This window comes from Neoarius graeffei, chromosome 9, assembly GCF_027579695.1.
Source record: "Neoarius graeffei isolate fNeoGra1 chromosome 9, fNeoGra1.pri, whole genome shotgun sequence".
Lineage (NCBI taxonomy): Eukaryota > Metazoa > Chordata > Actinopteri > Siluriformes > Ariidae > Neoarius > Neoarius graeffei.
The window spans coordinates 76,269,635-76,282,194 of record NC_083577.1 but is presented as its reverse complement, the minus strand read 5'-3'; the positions used below and the strand labels follow the sequence as shown (position 1 = coordinate 76,282,194).

Here is a 12,560-nt window from a genome sequence, read left to right as displayed (position 1 = left end):
ATAGAAATAAACACTACATGTGATTTTGGATTAGCTTGGAATCTGCTCAGCTCACGTGGATTGGAATCTCCTCCGCTTGTGCTGTGAATCGCGTAGGATCTATCAGAGACAACCACAAATTTCAGAAAAACTATGACATGAAAATGCAAAAAGCTACTGACACAAAAATACAAGGCCTTGCCGTACCAAATTTACTTATTACTACTGGACTTGTGACATTCAGAAAATGTTGCTTTGGACTGAAGAATGCTCACCAGTTAGGTGCAAGTTGTGGGTGCAAATCAAGTACATGTCCAGCCCATTCCACCTAGGTGCTGTATTATGTGCTTCATTCCCCCCCAAGCCAATTTTCCTCCAATCCAGTATTTCTTAACTCAATCAGAATTTGGTCACAATTTAGAAAGCACTTTGGCTTGCATACAACATTAATACGCTCCCCTTTTAAGATCTCAGTTCTCAATAACAGTATATGCAACATCTCACTACAAGATGTCAGGAGGCAATGGGAAGGTGAGCTTGGAGAAGAAGTGACAGAGGATCAATGGGAAACAGCACCCAACCTGGTGTATACTTCATCCCAGTCATAACATGATTCAGCTTAAAATTCTTCTGAGAGCACATTTGACCAGGGCAAGGCTGACACATGCCCTCATTGTAAAAGTCAGCTGCAGACTACATATGCACATTTTGGTCCTGTCCTCATCTGAAAATATTTTGTAAGTATTGCTATCTAGACAAGTGTTCTTGGGGTGGTTGTTAGGGCTGGACTGGGTGGGATGTGGGGTAAGGGGCTTGGGGAAGGGATGGGAGGAAGGGTGAGTGTTAAGCATAATTTTGTAAAGGCAGCTCTTTTATATTCTCAAATAGCTATGTCTGATATTTCTGCGATGAACAATGTCTTTGTTTTTTTTTTTTTTGGGGGGGGGGTCAGAAAAGCAATAAAATTTGTTAAATATAAAAATATGCAAATTGCAAAAGTAAATTTGAAATGTATGAAATTTACCCTAAGTCAGAATAGATTCTGTTTTGACTTAGAACAATGTTTTATGAGTAGGGGGAGAAAAGTGGGAGACTTGAGATGAGAACATGACAGTCTTTATCATTACAGTATAATTTCTTAGAAGATTCACATCTACAGTATATGTAAACAAGGAACAAGCTACCTACTTAAGGATTGAGACTGTGGCTGACTCTGAATATTAATTGGGAAGCTGGTCCATAGCTGGGAGACTTTGTATTAGAAAGTTCTGCCCACTGCTGTAGTCTTTATCAAGTAATTATAAAGAAGCAGCACCTTTTAATTAAAGTAGATGTGGAAGATCATAAAACACCAAAAGTTTACTCAGGTACAGTGTTTTGAGACCATTCACAGCTTTTTTCATCATTAGTAATAGAACTTCTTTCTGGTTGGAATTATGTAGGAGAAAGTTACTCAGCATCCAATGTCTAATGGCCTTTACACATTCCTTATCTTTAAAGCTGGTGTTTGTCATTATATTTACTGAAATGTACTGTGTGTCATCAGCATAGCAGTGGACACTAATACCATGTTTATGAATAATTATACCCAGCTGTATATATAGGGAAAAAAGTAGTGACCCTCAGACAGTGCCTTGCAGAAAAGCAAGGACAGAGCTGTTCCCAGAACTCCAACAACATTTTCAAGTCTGTCAAGAACAATATTATGATCTATCATACCAAAATCTGTACTGAGATCAAGTAATATGAACAAGAAGATGCGACCCTGATTGGAGTCCAAAAGTAGGTAATTTACTACTTTAACCAGTGCTGTCACAGTGCTGTGCTGAGACTTGAAGCCTGGATGAAAGATTCAATGTTTTTAATGCCTATGAAGGTATGAGCTTCAGTATTTAGCTACAACATTTTGCATGATCTTGCAGATAAAGGGGAGGTTTGATATTGGTCTATAGTTTGACAACTGAGTCAAGTAATTTTTTTTTTTAAATCTTGGTTTGATAACTGCCAGTTTAAAAGATTTACTACACCGACTACAATTATTAAACTAAAATAAATGAGAAAAGCCTCCAAAATTGGCTCAATAAAGAGGCCATATGTTCATGTGAGTGTTCATAAGATTGAGGTTGTGCAATCATTTAAAGGCACATGTAATGATGTGTTTTACACACACACACACACACACACACACACACACACACACACACACACACCAAAGGTGTAAAACACTGAAACTTGAAACATCCAGGAGGACCTTGTTTGTTTTGTGCATTGCAAAATTTTTCATACAGTATTAACCTATAGTTTAGCAAATGAACTAGATAAGGTATGCTTTAAATCAAATATATTTGCATTCTTTAGTTCATAATGAGAACAGCAAACAGCATACAAAGAACATTTTACATTCCATCACCCTAGTAAGGTCTAAGAAAATAAGTGAAAGAGTTGATCTCAAAAACAAGACTTACTCACTGACAATTTAAACATTTTGAAAAGAAACATAGCCTTAATGACAGAATTTTAAATTGTATAATAAAATGGGTGAATAAACAAAGCATGCATGTGCATAGTATCTAAGTAAGAGTTGTATTTATCTGGGCTGGGACTTCCTCCACTTTAGACGGTATAGGCTTGAATGGGGTCCAGGGGCACAGGCATCTAAAACGCACCTTATAGTCCAAACAGCATTCGTCATTTTTTTGTTGAGAGTTTACACAGGCAAAGCCAGAAACTGTGTCATACCTGATGAAGACAGAGAAAGATGGGCAAAAAGCCAAGGTAATGAATCAATAAAACATTGTTCTAAACAAGATGATAATATTATGATTTTGATTACTCAATTTAACACTTTGTCTCTTTATATCACAATTTACACCACAGCACTCTTGTAAGCTCAACTGGTTAGAAGGTGTCGATTTTTTTTTTAATATATAATGGCAGTTTTGACAATAGTTCCAGTTGCAAGTTCCTAATACATTACTATTTCTAAGTAAAAACTTTCACAGGGACACTTCACATAAATTTACAGGGTTTGTCAAAATTATGTTAACACTTAAATGGTAGAAACTATTTATTCACAAAACACACATCATATGGAAAGAGTTTGCAGTGTCTGCATTTGTAATAGTCAGAAGTAAATCTCTAAATTTAGATTTAGATAGAGGCCTAATGCATTTTTTTTGTCTTTTGACAAAAAAAAGAGACAGAAGAGGGGGTGATAGTTTATAGCTTTATAACAAGTGACAGTAGGAACTAGTTAAAAGTTGCCATTCAATAATAACAAAATTATAGTTAGAAAACTGCCGTGGCATAGAAGGAACAAAACACACTGGGACAGGCTGTTACTGGAAAATAATTCATTTGGGGTCGTAGCTTAACTTTGCTTCACATTTGACCGCATCACTCAACCACATTGTTGGTTTTATTTTATTTTTTTAATAACAACATGTCTGTTGTGTTTTATTCCTTACTTTATTTACATCAGTGAAATCAAAATCTACTGCACAATGCATGCCAGACTCACACTTGAAACACTTGTCCAATGCTTTCAGCAGGAACACCAGTGAGTGTTGCAGCCTGAATGGCCAGAGGTTTGGTGCAAATTTGTTTTGGATACTCTGCTCTCAATTCGTTCAAGGTTTCATAATCTCCCTGTCCACTGGGATTGTCCCGGTCAAACCACTCAGTGTAGCAAACTACAGCAAGAGAAACTCAATAAACAAAGCCTTCGTGTTTTTTCAGGTAACGGTCATGCATCATATTCCATATATGTGCAGTATGTGAATTCACTTTTCTCTTTGCCTATACGTATGTAGCAAATATTGTGATGTCATGCCATCTTGTAAAAAAAAATTGCTTACTTCTTTGGATCAAACCTTGTGCTCCTGGGGGGGACAACATAAATTATAAAAGTAGTAAAATAAAAGTAAAATTTTATCATTTCAGGTTCAGTTGATGACAGTCATTAAGTGCTCTTCATCTTGCTTACCAGCATGTGTCGCAATCAAAATCACACAAAAGATCTAGGATAAAATCCAGTGACAGTAATTCAGTTAATAAAGTGAGTATTAATAAATGCAAATCATTTTAGGACTGGTATACAGTACTGTGCAAAAGGACATGCAAATAAATGCTGGAAAGACATAGTACATTTCTACATGAAAATGTACTATAAAGACCACTGAAGAGTAATAAACTAAATAAAGTCAGTATTTGTTGTGACAGACCTTTGCATTTTAATAATGCATCAGTAGTCTGAGGTACACTGTGTGCAGTTTTATAAGGAAAAACACTGGTAGATTTTTTGAAGCATCTTGGAGAATCTGTCATAATCCTTCTGGAGACTTCGACTGTCACACTTCCAACTGTTTTTGCAAGTAATCCCCGGCAGCCAACATTGTTTTTTGTTTGTTTGTGTATTTTTTTGTCTGTCACATAATATATCACTTTATTTACTGACATGCAAAACATTTTCTGTAGCATTTAATTTTTTGTTGGAAAAGTGATTTTGGAAATCTAGGGATTTTTTTTATTGACTCAATAATGCAGAAGTCATAAAATACACACCTAAGACAATATTTGTATAAAAATACAATTTTGCACTGTTCAAGCAAACATAGAATAAATAAATTTTAGTACCTAAAGAACTTAAAAAAGAAATCAATAAATTTTAATCTATATAATAAGCTATAGAAGAGGGGAAAAAAAACATACGCAATGTATTAATGTGGAGGTGAGAAAATTAGACTTACCAAAAGCTTCATGCTGCCTGTAAGTTAGACTCTATAGCTGCTAGAAAAACACACATACATACAAATGTACAGTGCAATATAGGAGGGCTGCTAGAGTCACTACTTTAAATGACAGGGTATTTATGCTTACCAGCGCTTTAACTCCACCGGATAGTTTGCAGCCTGTCTGATGTCTGGACAATAACAAGTCTAGTGAGGCTTCTCTTATAAACCTGTGAAGGGATAAAAGGTTTCACACACACACACACACACACACATACACATGGCACAGTGGTGTAGTGGTTAGCACTGTTGCCTCACAGCAAGAAGGTTCCGGGTTTGATCCCAGCAGCTGCCGAGGGCCTTTCTGTGTGGAGTTTGCATGTTCTCCTTGTGGGTTTGCTCTGGGTGCTGCGGTTTCCCCCACAGTCCAAAGACATGCAGTTAGGTTAACGTGGGGTGGCCTTGGGCTGAAGTGCCCTTGAGCAAGGTACCTAACCCCTGACTGCTCCCCAGGTGCTGTAGTGTGGCTGCCCACTGGGTGTGTGTGTGTTCACTGCTTCAGATGGGTTAAATGCAGAGGATGAATTTCAGTGTGCATGTGACAAATAAAGGTTTCTTCTTAATAAAATAAACCATCACATTCACATGGAATATTTTAATATGTCAGTAGCTACACAAAACCTTTTTACTGTGTCTTAACATTTATGAAACAGTACCATAACTGTGTAATCTATTCAACCTAAAGCAGAGTGAAAATGATCTTTTTTCAAATTGTTTCAGGATTTTGGTTTCATAGTGCACAGTCAGTAAGTAAAATGATCTGTGAACTCAAGAATAAGACAAACTTGATTTATCTGTTTGTTTTTCACTCCATGAAACATTAGAAACTTAAACACATGGTTAAAGTTACCAAAGGTTTCTAAGAACCCAGCATCCCCGCCTGTCATTAAATCTCAGCATTCGCATATCAGTATAATGCACTGGTGTTGTAGCTCATGACTAATTGCTTACATTGTGAAACTCAAGTCGAAGAGGGTTGTTCAACTTCACAAAAACATTTTGTCCCGAAAAATAAGTCATCGTAAACACTAAGCACAACACCTATAAACTGACCATTTTCACTTTGGCTTTTTGTGATACAAAGATCTGAGTCAGTAAACAGAGAAACCTGTTTTTACATGATATCTGATACCTGAAAGCTGAAAGCTGTTTACCAGAAGCTGATAGAAAAGGTAAACAGATATCGCAAAAGAACAATGGTCAGATTGGATCATTTTGTGACCTCAGTACGAGGTTCTATTAGGCATTTTGTTTGAGTTATTTATACATGGTCCAAGTATGGTGTATTCGTTCAATTTTTATTTCAAATTTTTTTAGTTTTTTAAAACACCAAAATAAGAAGTTAATTCATCTTTTTTCATAAAATTAATTTTGATTTATTTTTATAAATAAATTGCACTGAAGTATATTTCAGCATGAAGAGAGTCAATGTGGAGGTACATGCTATTCCCTGGTTATGATGTGTATTCCTGAACCTTATTCCATTTTCTTAAAAGATATGATAAAAATAAGTGACATACAACCCCAATTCCAAAAAAGTTGGGACAAAGTACAAATTGTAAATAAAAACGGAATGCAATGATGTGGAAGTTTCAAAATTCCATATTTTATTCAGAATAGAACATAGATGACATATCAAATGTTTAAACTGAGAAAATGTATCATTTAAAGAGAAAAATTAGGTGATTTTAAATTTCATGACAACAACACATCTCAAAGAACTTGGGACAAGGCCATGTTTACCACTGTGAGACATCCCCTTTTCTCTTTACAACAGTCTGTAAATGTCTGGGGACTGAGGAGACAAGTTGCTCAAGTTTAGGGATAGGAATGTTAACCCATTCTTGTCTAATGTAGGATTCTAGTTGCTCAACTGTCTTAGGTCTTTTTTGTCGTATCTTCCGTTTTATGATGCGCCAAATGTTTTCTATGGGTGAAAGATCTGGACTGCAGGCTGGCCAGTTCAGTACCCGGACCCTTCTTCTACGCAGCCATGATGCTGTAATTGATGCAGTATGTGGTTTGGCATTGTCATGTTGGAAAATGCAAGGTCTTCCCTGAAAGAGACGTCGTCTGGATGGGAGCATATGCTGCTCTAGAACCTGGATATACCTTTCAGCACTGATGGTGTTGTAGGTATCATGCCGCCATCTTGTGTCAGAACTACAATTCCCAGTCCACTTCCGTGTGACCTACGTCACGCGTGGGCGGGATCATCTACGTCATCATTCAAGGAAACATAAAACAATGGGACAACGCTTCCATCTTGGTCTCTCACGTCTGGCTTCCGATGAATCTGGATGTATAAAGAGGCGCGCTCTCCACCCAAAAAGACGTCTTCTTTCTTGCAAGATCCATCACTCAGCGCGATCTTCTTACCCTTGGCAAGTCGCGCGATCTTTAAACTCAACCTGAGTTACAACCGGTTTACTTGCATTAGAAGTGACGTCACGACTGCAGCCCAGGCAGTCAAAAGTTAAGAAGCGATTGAATCCTTTTTAACTCAAAGCGCTGTGCATCTTATTCTGATCAGAGACTTTTCCTCACGAACGCTGAGGTTCGGACCAAGAATCCTCTGCTTTCCACGGGAACCACCCAAGTGCTCCGCTGGACCCGAGAGTTTTCTACGCCTCCATCACGAGCAGCTCACGTGCTCCCACGGCGAGGCCTGAAGCTACACCGGCGAATAGTTCTTCATATCTTGCTAAAGGCAGGATTAAGTAAGATTTTGGCATTTGGGCATAATTAGGATAGTCTTAGGAATTTGCTTTTATTTGAAATAGTGTGAATTTAAACCCAGGTTTATCTGTTACACTGTTAGACACGCAGCGTGTTGATTTATTTTGGTTCTATGTTCTCTCAATTGTTTAATAGATAGGTTGCGCATGCTTCTCTCTTTTATTCTTACTAACAATATAATTTCATTATTATACATCTTGATGTCATTAAGATTTCAGTGGATTCAGTATGGTTATGAGCTAGTGGGTTAGCTACAGCTTCCCTTTTGTCTGCTTAGCAACACAAAGCTAATCAAGGCCTACCATGTGCTCAGCAGGCCATCAGGCCTGATAAACCACACCTCAGCTAGAAATCCACAAGCTAGCTTTTAGTTAGCTACGGCTAATACCCTTGTCTTTAGCAACACGTGCTCAGTAGGCCTCACCAGGCCTAACAAACACACTTTAGCTAGGCCATAGGGCCTTTAGCAAACTCACACTAGCAACACAAGGCTAAACACAGAGCTAATCCTTTGTTCTGTTTAGATAACATTCTTTTGTTTAGCTACCAACAAGCTAGGCCTCCACCACGTGTAGTTAGCTACACGAGGCTAAACACATGGTCACTCTCTCTCTCTCACACACACACACACACCTCACTGCTTGTATATATTGATTTATTATTTTACCTTTTTATCTTTGTATAATAAATTCATTTATTAAACAAACTGTTTATTTGTGTGAACAACAATATCTGAAATCCCCAATCTTCTCGAAGAATTCAAAAGGGTGCAAATGTTATATGGTAAGTGATCTTAATAATTTGGAAATGTACCATAATTTAGCTGTTTGGTAACTTATTATTAAGCACCAGGATTAATGGTATGATTCACTAAATGATTCATTGAACGATTCACCAAATGATTCACTAAACGATTCATTGAACGATTCACCAAATGATTCACTAAACGATTCATTGAATGATTCACCAAATGATTCACTAAACGATTCATTGAACGATTCACTAAATGATTCACTGAATGAGACTGATTCTATGGTATGATTCAATTCAAACGAGTCAAATTAAACGATTCAATGGGATTGATTCATTTTAATTATTAACCTTCAAAATTTAATGAGACTGATTTAACGAGATTGATCACTTAATATCAATAATTAACTGATTGCACCCACAGTGTCTTTCCAGATGTTTAAGCTGCAATTACCACACACACTAATGCAACCCCTACCATCAGAGATGCAGGCTTCTGAACTGAGCGCTGATAACAACTTGGGTCATCCTTCTCCTCTTTAGTCCGAATGACACGGCATCCCTGATTTCCATAAAGAACTTCAAATTCTGATTCGTCTGACCACAGAACAGTTTTCCACTTTGCCACAGTCCATTTTAAATGAGCCTTGGCCCAGAGAAGACATCTGCGCTTCTGGATCATGTTTAGATACGGCTTCTTCTTTGAACTATAGAGTTTTAGCTGGCAACGGCGGATGGCACGGTGAATTGTGTTCACAGATAATGTTCTCTGGAAATATTCCTGAGCCCATTTTGTGATTTCCAATACAGAAGCATGCCTGTATGTGATGCAGTGCCGTCTAAGGGCCCGAAGATCACTGGCACCCAGTATGGTTTTCTGGCCTTGACCCTTACGCACAGAGATTCTTCCAGATTCTCCGAATCTTTTGATGATATTATGCACTGTAGGTGATGATCTGTTCAAACTCTTTGCAATTTTACACTGTCGAACTCCTTTCTGATATTGCTCCACTATTTGTCGGCGCAGAATTAGGGGGATTGGTGATCCTCTTCCCATCTTTACTTCTGAGAGCCGCTGCCACTCCAAGATGCTCTTTTTATACCCAGTCATGTTAATGACCTATTGCCAGTTGACCTAATGAGTTGCAATTTGGTCCTCCAGCTGTTCCTTTTTTGTACCTTTAACTTTTCCAGCCGCTTACTGCCCCTGTCCCAACTTTTTTGAGATGTGTTGCTGTCATGAAATTTCAAATGAGCCAATATTTGGCATGAAATTTCAAAATGTCTCACTTTCGACATTTGATATGTTGTCTATGTTCTATTGTGAATACAATATCAGTGTAGTAAGTTCCCTATGGGTGGGTGGAGCACAGAGGACGGCAGGACAGAGATCAGGATTCAACTGAGGCTTTATTGCCACACTTTTCAGTAGACAATTTCAAACAGCAATCCGAGACAGAGACAAACACACACACACACACACACTGTAGTCTCGTCCGGGGAAGCTCTCTCTCTGCTCTCCCTCTGCCTCCTTAAATAGGGCGCGGTTACTGGGAAGACACACAAACACAGGTTAATTGCCGTCAGGTGTAGTGATTCTGCCACTCACCTTCCCTGACTCCGCCCTCCTGTCACAGACCGGCGCTTGACCACGCCCCCGCTGCCACAATCAGTTTTTGAGATTTGTAAATTATTGCATTCCGTTTTTATTTACAATTTGTACTTTGATCCAACGTGGCGGCACGGTGGTGTAGTGGTTAGCGCTGTCGCCTCACAGCAAGAAGGTCCTGGGTTCGAGCCCCGGGGCCGGCGAGGGCCTTTCTGTGTGGAGTTTGCATGTTCTCCCCGTGTCCGCGTGGGTTTCCTCTGGGTGCTCCGGTTTCCCCCACAGTCCAAAGACATGCAGGTTAGGTTAACTGGTGACTCTAAATTGACCGTAGGTGTGAATGTGAGTGTGAATGGTTGTCTGTGTCTATGTGTCAGCCCTGTGATGACCTGGCGACTTGTCCAGGGTGTACCCCGCCTTTCGCCCGTAGTCAGCTGGGATAGGCTCCAGCTTGCCTGCGACCCTGTAGAAGGAGAAAGCGGCTAGAGATGATGAGATGAGACTTTGTCCCAACGTTTTTGGAATCGGGGTTGTATATGCAGAAATAATTTTCTTTGGGTGAATTCTATTTTAATTGGGTGATTCAAATGTAGGAGCACCTGGAAAACCCTGCTATGGTATTCAGCTGTTATGTCATCCTGTCTTACTCTCACCCTCTTCCTGTTGTTAAACAGGAAATAGTGATCCATGTTAACAAAAAAAAAAAGTCACACACTAATAGCAAACATCTCCGTTGTAAGATATGGGGGGGGGGGGGATGTTCTATGTCAGACTCACATAAAACTTGGCTTTAAAAGATTCTACTTAGCAACTAATAATATTCAAGGATGAACACTGGGGGCAGCTATGGCCTAAAGGTTACAGAAGCAGCCTGGGGCCCAAAATGATGCTGGTTTGATTCCCTGACCCAGCAGGAAAATCCATGGCTGAAGTGTCCTTGAGCAAGGCACCTAACCCCCAGGTGCTGAGTGTGTGTGTTTGTTGTATGTCACTCTGGATATGCCTGCAATGTTTATATACAGTGCTCAGCATAAATGAGTACACCCCCTTTGAAAAGTAACATTTTAAACAATATCTCAATGAACACATACAATTTCCAAAATGTTGAAACGACAAAGTTTAACATAACATCTGTTTAACTTATAAATGTGAATGACCTGGACATCTCTGTGAGATGGTTGCAGTTCCATCTTTCTTAAATTTCTGTATCACTTTTGCTACAGTATTCTGACTGATAAGTAAAGCTTTGCTGATCATCTTGTAGCCTTCAGCTTTGTGGTGTAAAGAAATTATTTTCTCTGGGGAATTCTGAAGAGACAAGTTGAGCATCACTCTCCATCCAGCATCCAGTCACTAAAAGAGGTCATTGTTGAAGAATGGAAAAAGATTGATGTTGCAAAATGTCGCCAACTTGTTCATTCCATGCCTAGAAGACTTGGTGCCGTCATTAAAAATCATGGAGGCCATACAAAGTACTAGATGTAGTAGTTTTTGTTGTGGGGTGTACTCATTTTTGCACCACCCTAATTTGAGTAAAACTGAAAAATGTGTAATCTAAGTTATATTATTAACCTTACTTTCACGTTATAAGTTAGACAGATGTTATATTAAACTTTGTCTTTTCAACATTTTGGAAATTGTTTGTGTTCATGAGATATTGTTTAAAATGATACTTTTCAAAGGGGGTGTACTTATTTACGGTCAGCACTGTATATATAAACATTGCAGGCATTTAGCAGACAGGCTTATCCAGAGTTTTTCACTTGTGCACTTCACTCACTTCTGAATATGTTCACCACTTGAAGATAAACATTATTTTCACGCAACCATTTAATATCCTCTCTCTGTCTTTCGAGACAGAGGATATTACACATGGTTGTGTGAAGATATGAAGTTTATCTTCAAGTAGTGAACATATTCACTAGTGAGTGAAATGAACAAGTGAAAATATTTTCAACATAAGATAAACTTCATATTTTCACACCACCAAATAAATAAATAAATGGGAAAAAAAATTAAAAGCCACGCAAGTTAAGCAAAAGAATTTGTTTTGAACCGGTTCGCTATGTTGACAATGCACGTCTAGTCAGTGGGAAAACATTGGGAGTGACGTCATAGGAGTGAAATGTCAGAAAATGTGTCACTCAGATACGCAATGTATTTTGTATGAAAAATGCAAGTTTTTCAACAAGAGAGATAAACTTCAGATCTTCAAGCCAATGTGTGATTTTCTTTTATATATATATATATATATATATATATATATATATATATATATATATATATATATATACACACATTCACAAAAAAAAGTCCCAAAAAACAGAGATCTATGTCAAAGTTTTGGATCTCCATGTCTCAGATGTAGCTCGTATGAAAAATATGAGCAATGTATTTCTCACTAAAACACTCATTTCCATATAATATATAATAATATAATATAGGATATAAGGTTTGGCATAACAATATCAACAACCCTCTATTTATGCTCAAACATCAAAAAGCAGTTTTGAAGCTTCAGTATAGTACAACCCCGATTCCAAAAAAGTTGGGACAAAGTACAAATTGCAAATAAAAACGGAATGCAATAATTTACAAATCTCAAAAACTGATATTGTATTCACAATAGAACATAGACAACATATCAAATGTCGAAAGTGAGACATTTTGAAATTTCATGCCAAATATTGGCTCAT

General features: G+C 38.0%; 1 protein-coding gene across 2 annotated transcripts; it reads right to left on the bottom strand.

Moving 5' to 3' along the window:
- Nucleotides 1–2,349: 2,349 nt before the first annotated feature.
- LOC132892022 (cartilage intermediate layer protein 1-like) lies at nucleotides 2,350–4,986 on the bottom strand. Of its 2 annotated transcripts, none has more exons than XM_060930300.1 (6): nucleotides 4,858–4,986; nucleotides 4,728–4,767; nucleotides 3,965–3,998; nucleotides 3,837–3,860; nucleotides 3,500–3,671; nucleotides 2,350–2,718 (listed from the first exon to the last, which is right to left on the bottom strand). In XM_060930300.1, exons 2-6 carry the CDS (start codon nucleotides 4,737–4,739, stop codon nucleotides 2,550–2,552), a joined length of 411 nt encoding a protein of 136 aa, XP_060786283.1. In that variant the 5' UTR covers nucleotides 4,740–4,767; nucleotides 4,858–4,986; the 3' UTR covers nucleotides 2,350–2,549. The 2 variants fall into 2 exon arrangements, with proteins under 2 accessions (XP_060786283.1, XP_060786284.1); XM_060930301.1 differs by having other exon boundaries at nucleotides 4,728–4,764.
- Nucleotides 4,987–12,560: the final 7,574 nt, after the last annotated feature.